The sequence below is a fragment of the Eurosta solidaginis genome, chromosome 3 (assembly GCF_040869045.1).
Source record: "Eurosta solidaginis isolate ZX-2024a chromosome 3, ASM4086904v1, whole genome shotgun sequence".
Lineage (NCBI taxonomy): Eukaryota > Metazoa > Arthropoda > Insecta > Diptera > Tephritidae > Eurosta > Eurosta solidaginis.
Window position 1 is genome coordinate 266,334,227 of NC_090321.1, and position 23,565 is coordinate 266,357,791.

Consider the following 23,565-nt stretch of genomic DNA (forward strand, 5'->3'; position numbering starts at 1 on the left):
CGGAGAGAAGTGCGAAATCCTTAAGGCACTATGGTGTAAAATTATTTAATAAGCTTCCGGGCGAAATAAAAAATGCTAGAAATCTCCAATGCTTTAAAACGAAAGTCAAACAGCTACTTCTTAATAATTTTAATATATAACTTTAATATGGCAACTTCTTTGTTATGAGTATCACCGAAACCTGGATTGGAGCGTTGGACGCTTTTTTGATCGCGCCGTCTCCTTTTGACATATACTATTTTGTTAAGTTAGAGGGATTCAATGTGATCAATAAGCACCAAACGCTCCTATTTCTAGGTTCGGATGTATTTAAAACATTTCTTTTTTTTGGCTTTTACTTGGGGTAATTATAATTAGTATTACGGTATATTGTATAATTTATGCCTTTTAATTTTTTAATTCTTTTTTATTTCTGTTCCATTTTATTCCTTTATTTCCTTTATTATTCTTTTTTTTCTCATTTTATTGTTGTAATTTATTCTCACAACAATTGATGGCAAAATTTATTAAAAAGAATTAAGCTATCTTCTCGTACAAAAACAAGTTTTTTTTTTTTAGAAAATCTGTATTAATCTAAATGCTGTTATCAATAAAGAAAGAAAACAAAATGGCCAAGGTGGTCCCGCTACTAAATCCTCGGAAACCAGCTAGCATAGGAGATTCTTATCGTCCGATATCACTCAATCGCCAGTAGCCAAGACACTTGAAGCCATTCTGCTTTCCTACTTTGCTTCCGAAAATTACATAGCACTACCACCGCGCCAATGCTTGAAACACAATGCCGAGCGCCGACGATATACGCCGCGTCGGGCGATGACATTTTTCAAATTACGCCCAGACATATCGTCTACTTAAAATACAATGCTGGGCGAAATTGACGCTGTTTATTCAGAGTGGCCATTTGATACGGTCAACAACGGCACGTTATTGCAAGACCTGGAAGGGTTTCCCCTTCCCACAAGTTTCAAAAGGTGGACCACAAATTATCTGTCTGGTCGGCAAGCATCGGTGCAATTCAGGAACGTAACATCCAAACCAAGAAAAATTAAACAAGGGGTGCCACAGGGTGGTGTCCTATTCCCACTTTTGTTTAACTACATATCAAAGCTACCTTCACCACCAGAAGGAGTCACTATCCTTTCCTACGCCAATGACTGCACAATAAAGGCCACAGGCCCAGGCCCACAGATCAATGAGCTTTGTAACAAAATAAACAGCTATCTCCCTGATCTCTCCAGTTTCTTCGCCTCGCGAAACCTGACATTGTCACAGACCAAATCATCGGCGACCTTATTTACAACATGGACGCGCCAAATGTTGGCCATATTGAACATCCACGTCGATGGCACCATGCTGCCGACTGTCTTACAACCCTAAAATATTGGGTATGAAGTTCTATCAGGATCTACATTTTGGAGAGCATGAAGCCGCAATTGTACCCGAAATCCAGAGCCGCAATAAAATCCTCAAAACTCTTACCGGCAGCACTTGGGATAGAGATACCACTTATAAAGCAATTGGCCAGCCGATTGCATGCTACGCGTCCCCGATATGGTCGCCAAGCCTAAAGGTTACTCACTGGAAGAAAATACAGGTCTGCCAAAATAACGCCATCAGAGCCGCTACGGGCTGTTTCCTTATGCCCCAGAACACCATCTACATAAAGAGGCGAGAATACTCCCCATTAGGGAGAGAAATGAAATGCTAACCAAACAGTTTCTTGAATAGCCAGAAACCTGGGCATCCCAACAGACATCCCATTGATGAGGCGACACCGCCCAGGGGCTTAAGGGGTCATCTCCGTAAGCATTATGACGAAACCGGCACCGGCACCTGAGAACAAAGCCGTATGAAGCTATACCGCACAAGCAGGTCCTCAGTGATATCCACAAACAGGCGTCGGACCTCTATGCCAGGAATTGCCCGGCGAATCCACTAAAAAACAATACCCAAAACTAGCAGAGGAGGAATGCACACTCCCTAGGGAAACGCGCGTCACTCTAGCTCAACTTCGATCTGGGCACTGTAACAGGTTAAACTCTTACCTATTCAGAATCAAACCCGACATACAAAATGTATGTCCTGCTTGCAATGTGTCCCCACATGCCACCAATCATATCTTCAACTGTATTGTGGACCCAACGCCTCTAACACCCCTCTCATTATGGTCCACCCCTGTTGAAACAGCAAGTTTCCTTGGACTCCCATTAGAGGACATTAATGACAATTTGTGATTGGTCGCACATATTAGATGGGGCGAAGCACTACTACAACAACAACATAATATGGGATCAAGGTACGTGGTAGAGTATAACTGAGCGAAACCAAACAGCAACTCAAGGCAATCATGTCAGCTACTAATAAACTCAAGTCTCTTCCAAGGATTCCTTACACTCATGTCACTTTTAGATGTTGTGCTATGAGAGATTAAATAAAATCTTTATTTTATGAAGGAAAAATAAAATTCAGTTCTTATTGGTTAAAGAGCGATTTGTTAATAAAACTTAAGTATAACTATTACCATCCCTGATTATAAATGCACCATAGTACCGTTACTAGAAAAATATTTCACACTGTTGTCTCAGCATCTAGCAAAAGCAGTTCATTCATGCTCAAATTATAACGCTCTAGATTATTATTTATCCAACCATCCATTTTGGCTATAACATCAGCCGACAACTCGTCTTTATAGCCACCTGATAAGCCACGGCGTACGAAACTGTGGGGAAATTTAAATATAAATTGATAAACTATTTTATGTATTATGGTCATAATTACCCAATATCTTCGTAATTTCCCGGAGTATATTTGGCCCGCCATTGCGTAAATCCCCAATGATGATTCACTTTAGGGTTCTCTGCAACGAATAACAAATGTACAAGTTATACATTAGAGTTGCCTTATACAACTTTTAGGGTTTCTCAAAGTGTTAAACTCCAATACTACTCATAACATTACCACCGAAGAGTTGCAATTTTCAGGAAGAGGTCTGAAAAACAATAAGACGCAGAGTCCACAGAGGCCAAAGGACATCCCAGCAGAAGTCACTAAATAAATTGTAACAATACGACATAAAATTATTGCGAGTGAAGAGGTCCTTCCTACCAGGGACTTAAGAAGTCATCTCCGCAAGCAATATGAGGAAATGCGGGATCTGAGGACTCAGAACCCCGTTCTTAAATTTAAATACCCTACGCTCGCAGTAGAGGAAATCAACCTCCACAAGAAGATGTGCATTACTCTAGCTAAACACCGAGCTGGATACTGTAACAGGTTAAACTCTTACCTACCCAGAATCAACCCCGACATTCATAATGTATGTCCTGATTGCAACGTGTCCCCACATGACACCAGCCTTCGTTTCAATTGCAATGTGGAACCAATGCCTTTAACACCCCCTTTCTTTCTGTTCAACCCATGTTAAAACTGCAAGTTTCGTCTGACTACCGTTGATGCCATTTTGTAAGTATTCGCACCCATTGGATGGAGCGAATCACGGCTACACAACATTACGATATAACCCCGATATGATCCTGAAAACAGATAGTCCAGACAAGTGTTGTGTATTTCAAAATATTCCGAAATTAAAAGGAAAACAATGACTCCATAAGTAGTCCCGAAACAGACCCGAAATTATCCAAAAAATAAGACCGAAATATTTTTAGACTTGAAATAATCGCCAAAAGCCCAGAAAAATCCCGAGATAACTTAGAGAATGTTCTAAAATAATCTGGAGCTAAGCCCGAAATTATCCTTTAACTATCCGAAAACTGTCTTCTTTTCCAAAATCGTTCAGGCGAAAATCAATATGAAGCATGAACTTATATATATTTTTAACGTGAAAGGGGCTGTGTCACGCCCATTGTCACAAATTTTATATTATTCCCATTTCTTGCTAAAATTCCACTTGGAAAAGGAAATATAATAAATATAAAGCTATTTTTTTTCATAGATATAGCTTTTTTTATTGGTCCAATAACCCTTTAAAAATCTTTTATAAATAGTGGGCGTGGTCCTTAACCGATTTCGTAAATTTTTTCTTTGAAGCATTCCCTACAGTAAAGGCAAGCTTTCTGTTTAATTTTATTATGATAGGTCGGTTCCACGCCACTTTTCAAAAAAATTTTATCAAGAGTGTCAATATCAGTCCACACATAAAATTTCTGCATTCTAGGTGTATTACTTACCAAATAATCAGGTGCTTTGTATTTTTCAAAATGCTATATATATAAGTAGGTGTGGTTGTCAGGCGATTTCACTCATTTCCAATGCCAATCTATTCTGGATCCAGATAAGAACTTATACCAAATTTGGAAGATATCTCAATATTTGCTCAAGTTATCATGTTAACGGATGGACAGACGGACGGACGTACATGGCTTAACCAAATTTTTTATCGATACTGATGATTTTGATATATGGAAATCTATATCTATCTCGATTCATTTATACCTGTACATTGTACAACCAACCGTTATGTTACCAAAGTTAATATACTCTAAAGCAACACTAGTGTAAATTGGTAAATTTAAAGGGTGCCACAACACGACATCAACATACCATATAGCAAATATTATTCATGCTTGATACAATTAACATGCGTTTAACGTGATTACCTGTATCTTAGGTTCAACCTCACGGTGTCACAACACCCGGATCTATTTGCATCATCAGTGACCCAACCATGGGCTCCATGTTCCCTGCCCAAACAATTCTTAGCCCAATTAGCTTGTAATCGGTAGTACAATCACAAGGTCTTACCTTGGTAGGATACGGAGTTTTTTCTGAGCACCAGGATATCCTGCATCACAACTAAGGGATGTGATAACAACCCTTTCGTTACATCGAATTGAAATGTCCGTTCACTGCAGGATTAGCCCCTATCAAACTAATCCTAAGCTACTATTCACGTTTCCTCTAGATCCGGTGCCAACCGTTCGTTATAGCCTAACGTAGTTTCAAAACATTTCAAAAAATATTGAGCACGAACCCGCTCTTACAATTATGAACTTTTATCAACAAACGATAGGCATCTGCTTTGTCTGTTTTCAATCTTTTCCTTGATCTTCCGCAGAAGAATCTCCGAAAAACATATGCTTAGGTTAGAATAAGTAAAGAAACTGCTTTAACCTAGTGGGCGAACCCAGAGAAAACTTAATTGCCAACTTTCCAAGGAAGAAGACCGGAGATGAGACCTGTATACAATCATCATGCGACACATCATATCAGATCACACACTGGCTATTCCTGCTCTCCACGGTAGAGTTTTTTCGACAATGATAGGATCGCGTTGCTCCCTTTCGAGTTATGACTACTCAGGATTGGATAGCCTCGGTATCTTGCTCGCCTTTTACGACGGGCTTACCATACCACGGGCATATTCTACTACCCCTTACCCACAGTGGGAGAATGCTCGTTATAGCAAGAAAAATTTTTGAAAGCTCTTAAATATTTTCTTGAATTATTAAATAAATATATGTAAGGCGCGATAACTTCCGAAGAGTTTTTAGGCTGAGCTTCTCTTCCAATTTGCGGCGTTCTCCTTTTAGTTTTTCCTCCAAATAATCAGGACGGGACCTACTTGTTTTATGCAGACTCCTAACGGCATCTGTAAGGCATATGAGTTTTTGGATACACTCGGAGTGCTTGCCAAACACTGCCGAGGGGCGACTCCGTTTAGAAAAATTTTCTTCTAAATGAAAAAAGTTGTTTCTCAAATTTTGAGGTTGATTTGTCGGGATTTTTGTTTCTTAGTTTTGACTTCTGAGATTTGGTTTTCTGGAAAAAGTGTTGTGAGTAATGTTTTGTGATAAAGTGTGTTACTGGATTTTTTGTTTTCTGAATTTATAGGGGGAGGGGGGGGGGGGGGCTCTGCAAATATACCCACAAAGTAATTAGTTAACTAATTAGGCATAAGTCAGGCATATCTTACATAGTAAGCACAAATTCTGCCTGCTATAGAAAACTGATCTAAACAGGTAGAAGGAAAAAGGAAGCTAGTGACGGAAATCCCCCATCTGGACTGATACCCGGCTCCGAACTGTGGGCAAATGCATTCATAAGCCAGAACGATGCTGAACACAGTATATTTATATACTCACTATCAAGACAGAACCGACAAATAGAGTTACAAACTGTCAATGGCATTACCGACACAGGAACTCTTGATAACTCGGCTGAAACCAGGCTAGTAAGCTTTTTTCAGTTTTTCCCTTATAAACAAATATAATAAATGAATAAAATATTAATTAGTACTTGGGGCGACCGAGAAGATTTTAGGCCTAACTCCTTTTTAAATTTTCGTTGTGCTCCTTTTAATTTCAAATTGGCGGGCAGGGACCTATAATCATAAAAATATACAAACCTAAATCTATGAAATGAGCACGAGCTTACCCAAAAATCTTCGCCTGCAATAAATATAATTGTACAAAAACAAACAACTATGCTTTGCACAAATAGTATAGAAACCGAATATCTCAAATTTCGTTGTTTGCGTAAAAATGGAATAATCTGAAGTAAGCAGTAAAACAAATACAAGCATAATAGCCTAGTGGTACCGTCATAGAAACATCTTTCTTTTCAGTTTTTACTTCCTTTATATTAGATCGGTTGAATGTTTGACGGCTTTTCATACAAATTTTGCAATCGATTTTTAAGTAACTCCTCGATGAGCTAGAGACTTGAAATTTCAAACTTAATTCAGAGATCGATGTGAGCTGATGGCACGATACAAAATGATTCGCTAGGGGGCGCACGAGATGAGATATTTAGAAAAATCGTACGAAACGGATTGGGATTGATTTTTATGTAAGTTCTCATTGAGCTACAACTGTAAAACTTCACAGATAGGTTAAGACACCGAGAAAATGTAAGAAAAGGAGAAAATAAAAATAAAAATATTTTAAGCACTTCCTTTATCTAAATGGGCAAAAATTACCAAAAAATATCTTAATATATAAAAAACACGTGTCACACAATTGAGGTCAATGGGCTCCTAAACTACTGAACCGATTTTGAATTTGTTTTGCACCCCGTGTGTAGTTTGGTCTAACTTGAAATATAGGATAGGTCTCTGGGGTCTCGAGATATAGGCCAACACGTGGACCCGGGTACCCCTAGAGTGTGTTTATAAAATATGGATATCAAATGAAAGCTGTTGATGAGTGCTTTAGTACAGAGTATATATTATCCAGAGACGGACTGGTACTGGGATTAGGACTACGACTGGGACTGAGACTCGGAGTGGGACTGGGACTGGGAATGGAATAAAATACATACCACCTTCTGGGACAGGCAATAAGGGATGCAGAAGAATGAGAAGAAATTGAGGAAAAGGAAAGAGAAAAGAGAGAAGGAGATTGAGAAAGAGATAGAATAAGACGAAGATGGAGATAGATGAAGCGAAAAAGACGGAGGGAGGAGTGAATAAAAGGATTAGGAAAAAGTGAAAAGGTGCGGAGGGCAGAGTCAGATGGAAAAAACTTATTAAAATGTATGCAGATTGGCCTAATTTAGGGCAGGACAACTTCTGCCGGGTCTTCTAGACTCTTTATATAAAGACATATTCTTGCTAAACTTTGATTTTTAAATTTTGACATAGAAATTGAAAAAATATTTATGAGAAGTAAAAATATAAAGGTGGACATTTTTCGCTGATTTTTGTCCATTTCTAGAAAGGAAGTCCTCAAATTTTTTTTATTTTATTTTTATTATATAATCAACAAATAATAATAATTGAATAGCAGATATTATTGACCAGGGTTAAGCCATGAATTCTTACAAATGAAATAAATTGTTTTATTTTTCAAATATCTCAATAACTCACTTTTCATTTCCTCAAACGACAAATGATGCAACATTCCCGCCATTTGTTCCTCGGTTATATTCTTATTCAAAAATTGGCAAAGATCTTCTATAACTTTTCTCAGATTTTGTTTCATACATTCAAAACTTGTGTACAAAATCCAGGGTTCATTACGCAATGCATAAAATTCTGTTACATGGTCGAAATCGGTCTTTGATATCGTATCTTCTTTTTCAATATACTCCAGAACATGTTGTTCGAGCGTTTGTTCTAAAGCAAATCCAAGGCTACGTTTATGGTAATAAAATGAAACAATGTAGTCTTTTGGGTTGCGATAAACATAAATAATCTATAAAGTACGTAATTTGATTAGGTATTATATTACGGAAATACTAATATACCTGTACCTTGGGTTTCTTGCACCAGAGCTGTTGTGGTAATAGCGGTAAAGGGTTATGCGATTTAAAGAAACGTGGTGACTTAAGTGTTTCCACACATTCAAGACCGCGATCCAAGTCCCCGTGTATAACGTATGCAAATCTGCAAAAATGAAAATTATAGAATTATATAACCAAGACCTGACTAGGTATGTCATAATACAGAAACCTCGGTTTAGGGCCTGGATTGGTCCTAGCATGCACATTGTTCTAGTAACGGAAATTTATCATACAATATATGTATCTAATTAAAAAGGGTGTAAGTATACTTTTCAATGTGTCGTCTGGACAGAAGGATCTTGCTACCCTGCAGGAGGTGGTGTCCGCCCAACAGTTCTTGAGCTGACTCTAGGTGCTCCTATGCAGGACCAGACCACAGGAGACCAGCGGAGTTCCGAAATATGTACAGCCATCTTGTTGTTGTTGTTGTAGCGATAAGGACACTCCCCGAAGGCCTTGGGGAGTGTTGTTGATGGTCCTCTTCCGGATGCACATCCAGTACGTTCCGGTAACAAGCACCAGCCCGACCATCTCGACAAGGATTTAGTATGACCACATGAAACCTTCAAGGCCATACCGGTTTCCCACCCCCTAGATCCGTGAGGAACTTGGGCTTGCCAGAGCGTAGGCTGTTAAAGTAACACTATTTGCCACGGGTAGGTGAGGTTAACAATTGGGTTGGAGAAGCTATATTTTGTGCTAGCAAAACCTTGAAAGGGTTGCGCTACACAACGCTTTAAATAAAATTGGTATTTTAGTCGCCTATTACGACAGGCATACCTGCCGTGGGTATATTCTAAGCCCCCTGACTCGCTGGGGGGATACAGCCATCTTCATTCAGTTCAGTTGTACCGATGCGGGCTAAGAAATCTGCCTGACCGCTTCCCAGGATATCATTTTGGCCCGGGAGCCAGATAATTTTAATCATAAAATAATTCGATGCAATCGCAACCTTGTCAAGCACTCTTCCCTAAGCACTTCATCCAACGCATCCTAAATCGCGGCAAGTTCCACTTGGAAGACGCCGCAGTGCGACTTAAGTTTACTGTTGACAAAAGAAACCCACCCATCCCCCCACCCCCTCCCACCAACATTTACGTCAAACTCCGACCCTTACGTGAACAAGTTAACTGGTACCCTGTCCCAGATGAATCCCCTTCCCCATTCGAACTTGGTAGAAAAGCTACAGTGCCCGAAATTAGAAAGCCTTTACTGCAATATCTTCTTGGCGGAGGCTGCTACCTCTTACCGACAGCTTTCCATTGGGTCTCCAGAACAGTTTCTTGTTCAATCCCCCAATCGGGGGAGTTCTGAAAGTGGGCATACATCCCCTTGTAAAAAGAACCAGTCCATATGATTCAGTCCACCTGGTAACAGTGTCCAAGTAGCCCTGTAAAACATCGCGCAGGATGCCCGTGAAATTTGAGGTTTAGGTAACAAGCAACATTGGCCATTCGCACAACATGACCCAGCCAGCGAAGTCTGGATCGCAAGAATTAACATCAAGATATCTTAATTTATTTTCGCACTGCTTCATAATATCTAGAAAAATTATATTCATAACCAACATTTTAAACTCTCAGATAACCGAAGAAACACGTTGAGTGAGTAGAGTGAAAAAAATTTGTGGTGAGTAATTTGATATAAAATCTCAACCTTTGAGTGAATCAAAAATACTCAACGATTAATCAACACTTGTATCCGCTGAAAGCGCCCAATAATAATAATATGATAAAACAATAACTTTTCAATCTCGGTTGTTGACGAAGCTATTTTCAAAAAGCCCAGAATTGTTTGTTTATAGTAAAGAAAGCTTTGTTATGGTTTAGCTTCAAACCGTGGACACGCTATAATTAAATCAAAAACATTAGTTTACAGAGACTAACATCTGTATGTTTACATATAGAACTGCACAAGGCCTTGGTACTCACGTCTTTTTTTCAGAAAGGTACATGTCTTGCAAAAAACCGCCACCTCCATGTGCTTGTGTGGCTGGTTAGCAGGTGGAGCTCTAGCGGTCCCGAATTTCTCGCGGAAGGGGGGTGTAGAGTGACCTTGAAGGTTTTTAGTGGTCATATTAAATGGTTTCCTTTGTGATTGAGATCGAATCTCTTAACTTTTGGTGATTGAAATTGAGGGTTCCTTTATATAATATATTATACATTTTACCTGTTAAGTTTATATATTTTGTCTGTGTTCAATAATTTTATTTTCATATCTTCATTTTTCAAATATCATTCTGTTGAAAATATTTATAAAATAAAAAGTCGTTTAATATAATAAAGCTTTTTGTATACATATTAAAATATAAAATAAATGTATATTATTATTAATTAACCGTGATAACAATCTTCAACAACACATGCATTTAGGCGTATTTAAATAAAATTTTTTGTAAAATATAAAGGTGGTCTCAACCACTATATAATGGCGTTCCTACCAGTCATAACAGTTGTGACCCACATAGCATATGGAAGATTGATTAAAGTGATTAAAGTATAAATCACCACAATGAGTCATTTCGATTCCTTTTGACGACTAAAAACTGTTTAATCAATTCTGCGATCAAAAGAAGACTCAAAATCGACTCCCTCTTATGAGTGAAATATGATTTATTGAAAAAGCAACAACAAATACTGATTAGAACTATAGGTTAATAGGCTCACCAAGTGTAGTTGTGCGTAGGGTACCATTTTTTCCCGACGAGGGAGTCTTTTCTGATCAGAAAATGAGCGCATATATGCTTATTTTTATCATGCTGGAGACTCGAAAAAGACTCTAATATTATTAATAATTTCAAAAAATGCTGGGTGGGGAATCGTGGAAATAGCTTAATTTACTCGTAGAAAACGCGTGAAATTAATTGTGAACGATTGTATAATCTACTAATTATTTCAATAATTAAATAACATAAAGGAGAATAGTTAAACTAAACAAGAAACATTTTTGTGTGTGTGCTGAAAATTTTGCAACGCTGACAAAAGCGAAAAGAACAGTCAAAATAAAACAAAGAACTGAAAGTTGCAACAGATGCAACCACAGCATTGTTAGTGATTGTTAACGTTATAAATGCAAGGATATTATCATCAGCTATATTAAAATTACATGCAAAGGCGAAGGAAACAAATTTCCCAAAAACAATAGCTTTTTTAAATTTACTCATGGATAAAAGTAAATGGAACAGTGCGAGCAACAGTAGACGGAAAAGAAGAAAGTGAAAGGCATGACCAAAGAAGATTGATTTAATATTCCAGCGCATTATTTACATAACAACATAATAACGTTTGAATACGTATACAAAAGGAGTCACAGCTAAGGTCCTTGGTTCTAAACACAAATCTACACCATGAAAAGCCATTGCATAAACATCAGTTACAGCAACAAACTGAATATTCGCAAGAATTTTAACAACGATATCATCTTTTATATATGTATATGTATGTATTAAAGCATGTTAAATTTTTTCCAACAGGAGTATAGCAAAATCGTAATCTTCAGATTATTCTAAGAAAAATTGCTGATGACACCATAGCCCTAAGTCCGATTTACAGTCCCTTACTTTTGCAAAATAGATATTTTGCCATATGAATGTAGGGTTTGGCCAAAAAATCTTCATAGCTTCTGATAGAATTATAGAAAAAAATATCATATTGGGCTTACTTTACTTTTACGTACATTGCAAAATCTGTATTAATATCTATAGTGTTTTTGAATTTTAGTAGAGATATCAGGCTTAAATTATGAGAAATTAGCCTAAAATGAACTTTTAACTACTACATTATCATTTTTAACAAATTTCTTATGGACAGTTTTTTACAGCTTTTTGTATTTAAATTTAAAATGGATGAACCAAATCCTTCTACATCATCTGAATCCACTTTATCACATATACATGACACGATATTATTGCATTTGGTTTATCAAGTGACATTTTAAAATTTTATTTTTTTTTAAGTGATCATGCTAAAATAGTAAAATGTTTTCGCATAAAAATTTAACTCCTCATGTAATTGATAAATTGGTTGAAATTTGCAATAAATTGAATATTCAACTAATTGATAGACGTAGTATTCTAAGAAAGCTAAATGTTTTAATTGAAAAATATCACGAAAGCATTAAACACAGAAAAAAGTTGAGGAATTTACGGCATTCGTACAACAAATGAATTATTTTACATTGGAAAATGTAAATGCAAGTTAAAAACAACAGAATGCTCATGTCGTTGTATACCAAACCATTTAAAAGAATTTTTGATGGACCAATATAATGATAGAAAATTCACAATACCTGAATATATGGATGACATTGTAGAAGAAATACCTACAACAATACCAACACTGCCAACAGTTAGTGATGATCCAACATACGAACCACTTGGAACAGATATGGAAACAGGTGAAGCACAAATTGCAAATGAAGCAGTTGCAGAAGTATCTGTTACAGTGAAACGAGGACATTATACTCAACGATACGATGCTATAAATTTTGCTATGATGTGTGACAGATACGGTGTTACAGATAGAGTTGCTTCATGTTTAGCAACAGCCCTTTTCGGAGATATAAATTTTCGATATGTTCGTGGTGAACTTGTCATAATGGATAAATCTAAAGGTGCAAGAGAAAAAATTAAAGCTAGAGATGAAGTGCTTCGTAAACGATACATAGATTCCAATATAAATGCATTTTCTTTCGATGGCAGAAAAAATGATTCATTAACTAGAGAGAAAATTAATGAGAAATTTCATACAAATATGGTAAAAGAACCCCATTTAGTTTTTCTAAAAAAGCCTAATGCTGAATTACTTGGATATGTTAATTTGGGTGAAGAAGAAAATGCAAAACACAAATTAAAAAAATTAATTGAATTCTTAAATAACAAAAAACTGTCAATAGTTCAATTAATTGGCATGTGCAGCGATGGAGAACCAGCTAATACTGGAATAGAAAATGGTGTTATACGACTTTTTAAATAGACCACTGCACTGGTTTATATGTTTGCTTCATTTCAATAAATTACCATTTGGTCCTTTGTTCAGAGCATTAGATAAAACAGTCACGAGTGGACCAAGAGCAGCAAGTGGAAAAATATACAGAGACATTCAAGACTGTGACAATTTTCAGGTATGCATTTGTTAAAATTATTTTATAATATTTTTTCAATCAAATTAAAATAGGAAAATTATACTAATTTTAATTGATCTAAAAAATCAAATTTTCAGGTTGTAAGTGATTTTGAACCAATGGCATTGGAAAATATGCCTTGTATGATCAGTGATTAACAAGAACGATAATTATCTACAGATGTTAAATATTTATATCAAATGGCCAAAGCAATTTCAAATGGTGCTGTTTCAGTCCATTTAGCTAACATTAAACCAGGACCAGTTGCACATTCTTGATGGCTAACCAAAGCAAACAGGGTATTACGTCTATATACAACAACTGATACACCATCGGAAAATTTGAAAACTTTTATTTTGAAAAATGCGTTAAAATGGTCAATTCTAAGTAAAAAAAATAATTTTTTAAATAAGTTACATTAAAATTATAAAACTTGTGTTTTTTGCTTATTACTTGAAAATATAGATTTTTTTTGAAAATTTGTTTCTACTAAAACGAATTCGAAAAAAGAAAAACTGTATGAATGAAAGTTGTTGGAAATATTCTGAACTTATTGTAGATGTAAAGAAAAAAAATTTCCATAGGAAATTTGTTAAAAATTATAATATAATAATTAAAATTCATTTTAGGTAAATTTCTCATAATTTAAGCCTGATATCTCTACTAAAATTCCAAAACACTATAAATATTAATACATATTTTGAAATGTACGTTAAATATATTTAAAGTAAGCCCAATATGATATTTTTCCTATAATTCTATCAGAAGTTATGAAATTTTTTTTGCCAAACCCTACATTCATATGGCAAAATATATATTTTGCAAAAGTGGGGGACTCGAAGTCGGACTTAGAGCTATGGTGTCTTCAGCTATTTTTCTTAGAATCATCTGTAGATTACGTCTTTGCTATACTCCTGATGAAAAAAATCCATCCATACAATTTGACCCGCTCCAATATATATGTATAATTATATATAGATATATTATTATTATTGTAAACTATTTCTTCTGAAGGTTTAGAAGAATATTTTGCATTTAATAACGTTGAGTTTTGAACGTTCTTTTAAAAATAAATTTTTGACATTCCATTTTAATTATGCTTCGCATGCCACCAAACCACAGAAACATGTCTACACCAACACATCGGGTTATCGATTCGCTTATTGATTTAGAAGGTGCTTCTTCGCAAAATGACCTAATAAATCCATATGCGAACCAAAACAATAACGCACTTTTTTGCACTTCAATGAAATTTCCTCAGTTTTGGACAAGGTGTCCTGATACATGCCGAAATGCAGTTCAATTCAAATATTGCCACCATACTGCAAACCAAAAAACTGCACTTATGACCCACTGTACTGAAAACTCCCACTCACCAAACTTTGACAAAGCTACTATTCTTCAACAAGAACAACATTACAGAAAACGATTTACTCTGGAAATGCTTCACATTATTAACACACCAACCAGCAAACGAATGAACTACAAAACGGACGTAGATAACTCCGCTAGCTTCTATAGATATTTGTTGACAAACAAACGATCAGTGATAAACTCCACGTCAAGTGATACACACGTGTAAAAAATGTATGTGATTAATTTTTTAAAAATTTGTATGTTAGAAAATTTGTTATTTATTTATTTATTTTGTTGTTTTTATGTTTTGTAGTTTGCACCCTGAAGACGATTACCGTATGTACTCGAAATATATTGGTAATATATAAAAAAAGCCCTTGTGTTTTTATTTCAATTCGGACCTCAAGCCAGCTAGCAAAACTGATTAGTTAACAAAAAGGTCCCCAAAATCAAAAGTTACAAAAAAATTAAAAAAAAACGGGTTGGTAACGAAATCCGGTTTTTCCAAAATCCCGAAAGCAAAATCCTGCTTTTTAAAATCCTGATTTTTTAAAATTCTGCTTCTGAGAATCCCGAATTAGAAAATTCTGTGTACACATTATTTTTTATTTTATTATACCACCCGTATGAACATACATATGTATGTATGTACACATGTTCATTGACGAAATGCTGGAACTAGAAATACCCTTATACATCGCAGACTAAAAGTCATTGTAGGTGAAAGTACCTCACAATTTTATAAACTCCCATAAAATTTACAAAAGCTTATTTATGTGAAAACTCAAATACATGGAGAAATGGAGAAATAATAAGAAAGAAAAGAAACATAATTAAAAAAAAAAAAACAAGCAACTACGAAGAGTTATTAAAAAAAGGAATGAATTAAATCAACCAAGTTATTTGAAGAGAGTTGCAAAAAATATTTCAATTTACTAGACTAAAATATTTACATATATACGCACATACATATATAAAAACATATTACGAACAGTGTTACCAGGTTAGCCTTTTCGAGGCTAGATTTAGCCTTTTTTTTTGCCTTTAGCCTCGAAATTTTGGGTTTAGCTTCGTGACTTTTTTCAAGCGTTTTTTACTCCGAATGTATTTTTAATAATTTCTAAAATAAAATAATTTCAATAGTTCCTGTGAACACCTAATGCCTAATAATATGAGTTCTCTCCAAAAGATTAATTCTTTTTCTGCTGAAAATTCGTTGAAAGTTTCAAAGCCAGATGTATTTTCTTACTTTGAAAAAGAGAAGTATAGTTATTCTTCAAGTCAAATAGCATTAACAGAGCTGCAGTGGCGAAAACTTATAACAATACAATGGAAAAATGTACACTCCACCATGGAATTTTGGTCGGAAGTCCGAGAACATAAAACTGCATTAAACGAACCTCCTTTTTTAGAACTTGTCGAATTCATATTTAGTTTTTTAGTATTACCACTCAGTAACACGGAGGTTGAAAGAGTTTTTAGTGGCATGAAAATTCTGAAAACTAAATTAAGGAACAAACTAAAAATTAAAATGCTTAATGCGCTGCTTAATATTAGATGCTCGTTAAAACGCTTATCTAAATGTTGTAATGACTTTGAAATTACCTATGATCTCATATCTATGGTAAATAGCGAAACTTTATACCCAGACATAAGCTCTTCTGATTCTTCAGATGGGGAATATTTTATATAAATAATTAGTTTGTAATATTTTTTTTTATGTACATATATACACATACTAGCAGACCCGTCAGACGTTGTTCTGCCCTAAATTTGGTTTATCTCCATACATTTTAATAAACTTTTTCCGTCTAATCAACAGCACTTCCGCACTCATCAACAGCTTTCATTCGTTATCCATATTCTATAAACACATTCTAGGGGTACCCGCGTCCACGTTTTCGCTTATATCTCGAGACCCTATTTACACGCGGGTACGAAAAATACCCCGTATCAAAGTACTCATAAACAGCTTACATTCGATACCCATATTGTACAAACATATCCCAGGATTACCCAGGTCCACATTTTGATAACAAGACCCTATCCAGAACGGGATAAAATTAGCCTATGTCTGTCTCCTGGTTCTAAGCTACCCCTCCACCAATTTTCAGCCAAATATGTTCATCCGTTACTTGCTCTTCAATCACTCTTTTTTCTATTAAAAAAAGCGCATCAAAATCCGTTGCGTATTTTTAAAGGTTAAAGCATTCAAAGGGACATAGGGACAGAAAAAGCGACTTTGTTTTATACTATGTAGTGATGTACATCCATACATACCTATAAACTTACGCCCGAAGTTAAATAACGCAGCGAATGCTATATATGTACGTATGTATGTGTCGCATCAAGCCTCACTCAAAAGCAATTAGCGCGGACAGTTCACAGCGAACAAACACACATACGCATTTTTTGATAAAAATTTTACTTTTTTTTAAACAACTTGGCTGATATAAGAAAGGAATCAAGTATTTTTTTGATGCAAATCGAAGGTAAATATTTTAAAGTTTTACTGAAAAGTAGAATTTTTTAAATCCATCCATCCGTTTATGAGTTATAGCTATGTAAACAAAAATTTTATGATTTTTTACTACATTTTGGCAATTTGCCACGCCCCTATAATATATACCTTCAAATTATATTAACTGTACCATCTCACGTAGCTAAGCTTTCAAATGCAAAAAACCGTTTTAAAATCGGAGCATTCTGTGTGAAGTTATGTGCATACATGAAATTTAGCGACCTTATTTTATAAGATTTATAGATAGATGCAATCATTTAAAGTAATTCCATGTGCTAGTCAAAGAAAATGTGCCTGATATGTTTTGAAACAGGAAATTATGCTTAAGTTATGTTTATAAGTTTTTATTTACAAATGTGTAAACTTAAATATAAAAAAAATTTAATGAATTAACCAAAAAATTTCTGGCCTTTTTTTAGCTTCTTTTTTTTCTAAATTTAGCCTTTTCTAACCTTTTTTTTTTTTGCCAATCTAGCTTCTTTTTTTTTGCATCACCTGGCAACACTGATTACGAATAAAGTTGTTTATTTGATTTCTAAAATCGCTGTGTATGAGTTTGAATACTTTCGCTGCGTATGTCGGTTCATTTCGTTGTTCAGAAAGTTTATCTAAAGGGTAAGTACACTAAAAGCAGAATTTGTCAAGCCGGATTCAGCAAAAGCAGAATTTTGGAAAACAAAGATTTTGAAAAAGCAAAATTTTAGAAAACCAGGATTTTACCTATGCAGGATTTTTTAACATTTTGCAGGATTTTGCGAGGTAGAATTTTCTAAAACAGGCAAACGTTACGCTCCCAAAAAAAACCGTAATGATTGTTCGTTATCTTTGAATCTGCAGGATCTAGCCAAAAAGTGTTGTATGCACAGTTTATAGCAAATTTTATTACCTTTTAATGGGTTTAAACTGTTTTAGAATGGCTAAATCGTTCTTGAGATATATATGATTAAGTGGACCCAATTTTTTTTTTAAAGGTAATTTGTTAATATCTCAAAAACGTTACCATAGAATTAAAAATAACCTTGATTTTCAGAATCAGGGGGTGACTTTACATAGGAATTTCATAATGCGCTCTCTGTTGCAGAAAAAAAGAATTTGTGCTCCAGTGTAATTAAATCAAAAATATTCCGAATTACAGGCTAAATTCAGCAATTATTGAAATGTTACATAACAACTCTAACACTTATCACAATAACATTGGAAAAAAGTCACATTTAATTTATTTGATGTTCTCTGGAAGGGGGAGTAATGTAGGGTTCCTTTTAATATATTATACATTTTACCTGTTAACTTTATATACATTGCTAATTCATTAGTTTATGTTCAATAATGTTATTTTGTTTATTTTGATTTTTCAAATATTCATTCTGTTGAAAATATTTATAAAATAAAAACCTACATTTACTTACTTACTTACATACTTAATTGGCGCTTAGCCGTTTAAACGGTTATGGCCGTCCAACAAGGCGCGCCAGTCCCTCCTTCTCTCTGCCAACTGGCGCCAATTGGTCACACGAAGGGAGTTTAAATCGTTTTCCACCTGGTCCTTACAACGGAGTGGGGGCCGCCCTCTACCTCCGCTTCCTTCATTCGCATAGATGGCCTAGCAAGCGCAGCCGCTGCGTTTTAATTCGCTGGACTATGTTGATGTCTGCGTATAGCTCGTACAGCTCATCATTAAATCTTCTTCGGTACTCGCCATCGCCAACACGTAGAGGTCCACAAATCTTTCGAAGAACTTTCCTATCGAACACTCCCAGAGCCGCTTCATCTGCTGTTGTCATGGTCCATGCTTCTGCCCCATATAGCAGGACGGGTACGATAAGTGACTTCTAGAGTATGATTTTCGTTTGCCAAGAGAGGACTTTACTTTTCAATTGCCTACCTAGTCCAAAGTAGCATTTATTGGCAAGATTGATTCTTCGCTGGATTTCAGTGTTGATGTTGTTGCTAGTGTTGATGCTGGTTCCCAAATAAACGAAGCTTTTACTATTTCGAAATTATGGCTGCCAACAGTAGCGTGGTTGCCAAGGCGCATATGCGCTGACTCTTTGCTCGATGACAGCAGGTACTTTGCTTTGTCCTTATTTACTATCAAACCCATCTTTACCGCTTCTTTTTCCAGTTTGCAGTAAGCAGAACTAACTGCGCGGGTGTTAAGGCTGATGATATCAATGTCATCAGCATACGCCAGTAATTTCACTCTTTTATAGGATCTTATTCCAGAGAGGTTAAGTTCTGCAGCTAGTATAATTTTCTCTAGCATCAAATTAAAGAAATCGCACGATAGGGCGTCACCCTGTCTGAAACCTCGTTTAGTTTCGAACGGCTCGGAAAGGTCCTTCCCAATTCTGACTGAGCTGATGGTGTTGCTCAACATCATTTTGCACAGCCGTATAAGTTTTGCGGAGAAACCAAATTCAGACATAGCGGCATATAGTCAGCTCCTTTTCGTGCTGTCGACGGCGGCTTTTAAATCGACGAAGAGTGATGTGTGTCGATTCTTTTTTCGCGGGGTTTTTTCAAAAATTGGCGTATTGTGAAAATCTGGTCGATGGTAGATTTACCAGGTCTAAAGCCGCACTGATAAGGTCCAATCAGTAGATTCACGGTGGGCTTCAATCTTTCGCACAGTACACATGACAGGACCTTATATGCGACATTAAGAAGGCTGATTCCGCGATAGTTGGTGCAGTTTGCAGTATCCCCCTTCTTGAGGACTGGGCAAAGAACACTTAGATTCCAATCGTCGGGCATGCACTCGTCCGCCCATATTTTGCTAAGAAGCTGATGCATGCGCCTTACGAACTCCTCGCCGTCGTATATGAATAGCTCCGTAGGCAATCCATCAGCGCCCGCGGCCTTGTTGTTTTTCAATCTGGTTATTGCTATTCTTACTTCATCATAATCAGGTGAGGGGACATTTATTCCATCTTCATCGATTGCTGGATCCGTCATCTCTGTGCGGTAAATCGTTGTCTCCATTTAGGAGAGCAGAGAAGTGTTCCCTCCATAATCTATGTACTCTCTGGACATCAGTTACAATGTTGCCGTTTTCGATCTTGTAGGAGTTTTCCCCGGTCTTAACACCTTCCGTCTGTCGCCGAATTTTTTGGTAAACTTTTCGAGCGTTATTCCTGGTGGCTAGCAGCTCAAGCTCCTCGCACTCATGCCTTTCTGCCTCTGCTTTTTGCTTCCTGAAAAGGCGTCTCGTTTCCCACTCCTCTTGTTGCGTTCGCTTTTAACGTAGCCCTGTAGGCTAACCCGACGTCTAGCTTTCTTGTGTTTTTTGTTCCTTGGTTTCAGTCACGCAGACGCGGGTGCGTATTTTTGCTGCGACGAAATAATGGTCCGAGTCGATGTTTGGTCCTCGGATAGTGCGCACATCTAAAACACTGGAGGCATGCCGTCCGTCTATCACAACATGATCTATCTGATTGCGAGTATTTCGATCAGGAGACAGCCATGTAGCTTGGTGTATCTTTTTATGCATGAACCTCGTGCTGGAAATGACCATGTTTCGAGCACCGGCAAAGTCAATCAGCCTCAGTCCATTAGGAGAAGTTTCTTTGTGTAGGCTGAACTTTCCCACTGTAGGGCCAAAAACACCTTCTTTTTCCACCCTGGCGAGACGCTCGTACACAGGCGTGAACGCCAATAATTGGCGACAAAGTCACTCTCCCACCACGAATCCGACGCCGAAACTGCGCTTATTTGTATGGCCACTCCAACAGATGTCACAATTTGTAATCTTCTTTCTTCCTTGCTTCTTCCAGCGCATTTCTTGAATGGCGGTGATGTCAGATTTTGCTTTGACGAAGACATCAACTAGCCGGGCATCTACATTAGGCGTTTAATATAATAAAGCTATTTTCATATTAAAATATAAAATAAATTTATATTATTATTAATTAACCGTGATAACAATCTTCAACAACACATACATTTAGGCGTATTTAAATAGAAGATTTTATAAAATATAAAAGTGGCTTCAACCCCTATATTAAATAATGAAAATAAAATTATTGAAAATAAACTAATGAATTCCCAAAGTATATAAAGTTAACAGGTAAAATGTATAATATATTAAAAGGAACCCTACAGAAATGTCATCCGAAAAAACCGCGAGGGCATCGAGGAAATTAAGTCATTTAATTTCGAAGTTAATTCCGGGCCACAATTTATGTACATACATGCATATATTTTAAAATCGTAGCATTATCAAATCCCTGCTTGGCAAGGATAGAGCTACGAATGAGATACACATACTTGAAAGTTGGTTATTTATGAGTAAAGTATAACCCTACCGAGATATTTTCGCCTCGTTGTCGCAATGGCTTTAAGGTGAGAATAAAGTAGGAGTCTGCGTTCCATAGCACAAATCTCTATCTGTAATATGCTAAATTTAGTAAGAGTGGCATCCTTAATAACTGCAAACTCTTCCTCGAAGATAACGGCTGACACCAATCCCATATGAGCAAACCGCCCCCTTCCCCCTTCCGTGTTGTCTGAAGGGTCCCGTATATTACAGGAACGGTAAATTTCTGCTTCGCTTCTATTCTTTTGACTGTATCTGATAGTGCTCCATATCAGACCAGAACGCCCTTGGAGAGAATCGCAGCGCTTGCCAAGTGCCACTCTTTCTTTTTAAAAAAAGCCTTAAAGGTTACTTAGCCCTCTCAGACAACAACAGCGTTACTATCCAATTAAAGGTAGTTCAAATTCAGGAATCGTGTATATCCGCGTAAGGGAAACAAATATCGTTTTTCGAGGGTTAACAGCCGCAACAATTCGGATCACCTGGTCCCGAGACCCTGGCAACCTTATAAAACGACCCTCAGTGTATTTCAAAATGTCTTTCTCATAGCAATTTTCAGGTCATCGGCAACCCAAAGTAGGGGAGAAAGAACACCCACCTGGCATACTCCTTTTTTTCCGTTCTGTCTTTGCAGTATGCATATTGAGTCGCCCTGGTGGCAAGCTTGACAAATTAATATGATCAAATCATTCAGTATAATCCTGGGACCTTCAAAGTGAGCCCAATGTAAAAACGCAAAGCTCTAATAGAAAATCCATTTTCAAAACAATCACGATGAACGGCCAGTGCGTGCCTAGTTGGGCATTAGCTTCTTCTGGGTTAGAGATATTTCATAGCTACATAGCTGGTTTGACTACAGGGTAGTTTAATTATCAAAACCTTCAAATACAAACCACGAAAAACTCATTCCTAGGATACCCAATTTCTAAGCTTCTCATTCATATACATATATACAAATATTTCATAAAAAATACACAATATCACATATTCCCACTTATCTTACCCTAAAAACGGCGCTCTCACTTCCAAATGTTCATTACGCGCAGTTTCAAAATCAAAATTGTTCAACACCAACCACAACAGCTCTTGCATCCAAGTTGTACCACACTTTGGTAGTGACACCAACCAAACGTCATCGTCCCTCACCTCCATGTCGTGTATTTTATCAACCAACATCTGGTCTAAATATCCAAACATTTTACGCTTGGACCAATCTTTTTGTATCAAATTTGTTGGAAAGCTTTTCGGTTTCAATGGTACTTGTTGCATTTTCAAACGGACTTTGTGACTTCAATGTTTAAACAATAAATTTGACTTCCGATGTTTATTATGATGCACTAGGAATATAAAACCAAAAGTCTTTGTCTTCAGCAGCTTTTTATTGCTACTCATTATGTCATAAAGATTTATTGTGTTCTTAAGGCCTTTAAATGAATGCTTGTAGATTGCGAATTAAGGTAATTCATTTAGACATTTACGGATAAGATTTAATCTTTAAAACTTCCTTTTAGTGTTTCACAATTTAACAATGGCGGATCCACGGTGGGGCGATTGGAGGAGAGTTACCCCCCCCCCCCCCCTCCCTCGCCATAGCAATTCTTCTCAAAATAATAAAACTTTTCTAAAATAAAAGAAACCCTATCTTATATGCATGGAAATTTTCTCCATTATTTCAAAAATTCATATATTTTAAATTTAAGAAAAAATTCCTTTGCCTATTGCAAAAAATTCCTACAATGTTTATCTTCTGGGGAAGTTTTTTTTTTCAGTATTCACATAGACAAAAGTGTTCGTCATTTAAGGTATGGGCCCTTTAATGTTATGCCACGCCCATAAATTTATTGAAATATTTTTAATTCAAATCTTATTAGTTATTAGAACGTATTAGCTTTGTTATAGTACTGAATAGCTTTTAATCAAATTTCAATGTTTAAATAAATACGATTTAAATAAAATAGGTACTAAGTTATGTGGACGTTACCTTGAATTATTTAATAAAAGTAATGAAATA

At 36.3% G+C, this 23,565-nt stretch overlaps 1 protein-coding gene across 1 annotated transcript; it reads right to left on the reverse strand.

Annotated features, from left to right (window-relative positions):
* Window positions 1–2,410: 2,410 nt before the first annotated feature.
* On the reverse strand, window positions 2,411–22,868 carry LOC137245515 (amine sulfotransferase-like). The gene is made up of 5 exons (XM_067776314.1): window positions 22,558–22,868; window positions 8,212–8,344; window positions 7,826–8,153; window positions 2,779–2,857; window positions 2,411–2,719 (listed from the first exon to the last, which is right to left on the reverse strand). The coding sequence occupies exons 1-5, from the start codon at window positions 22,821–22,823 to the stop codon at window positions 2,569–2,571; spliced, it is 957 nt and encodes a 318-aa protein (XP_067632415.1). The 5' UTR covers window positions 22,824–22,868; the 3' UTR covers window positions 2,411–2,568.
* Between the last annotated feature and the right edge of the window lie 697 nt (window positions 22,869–23,565).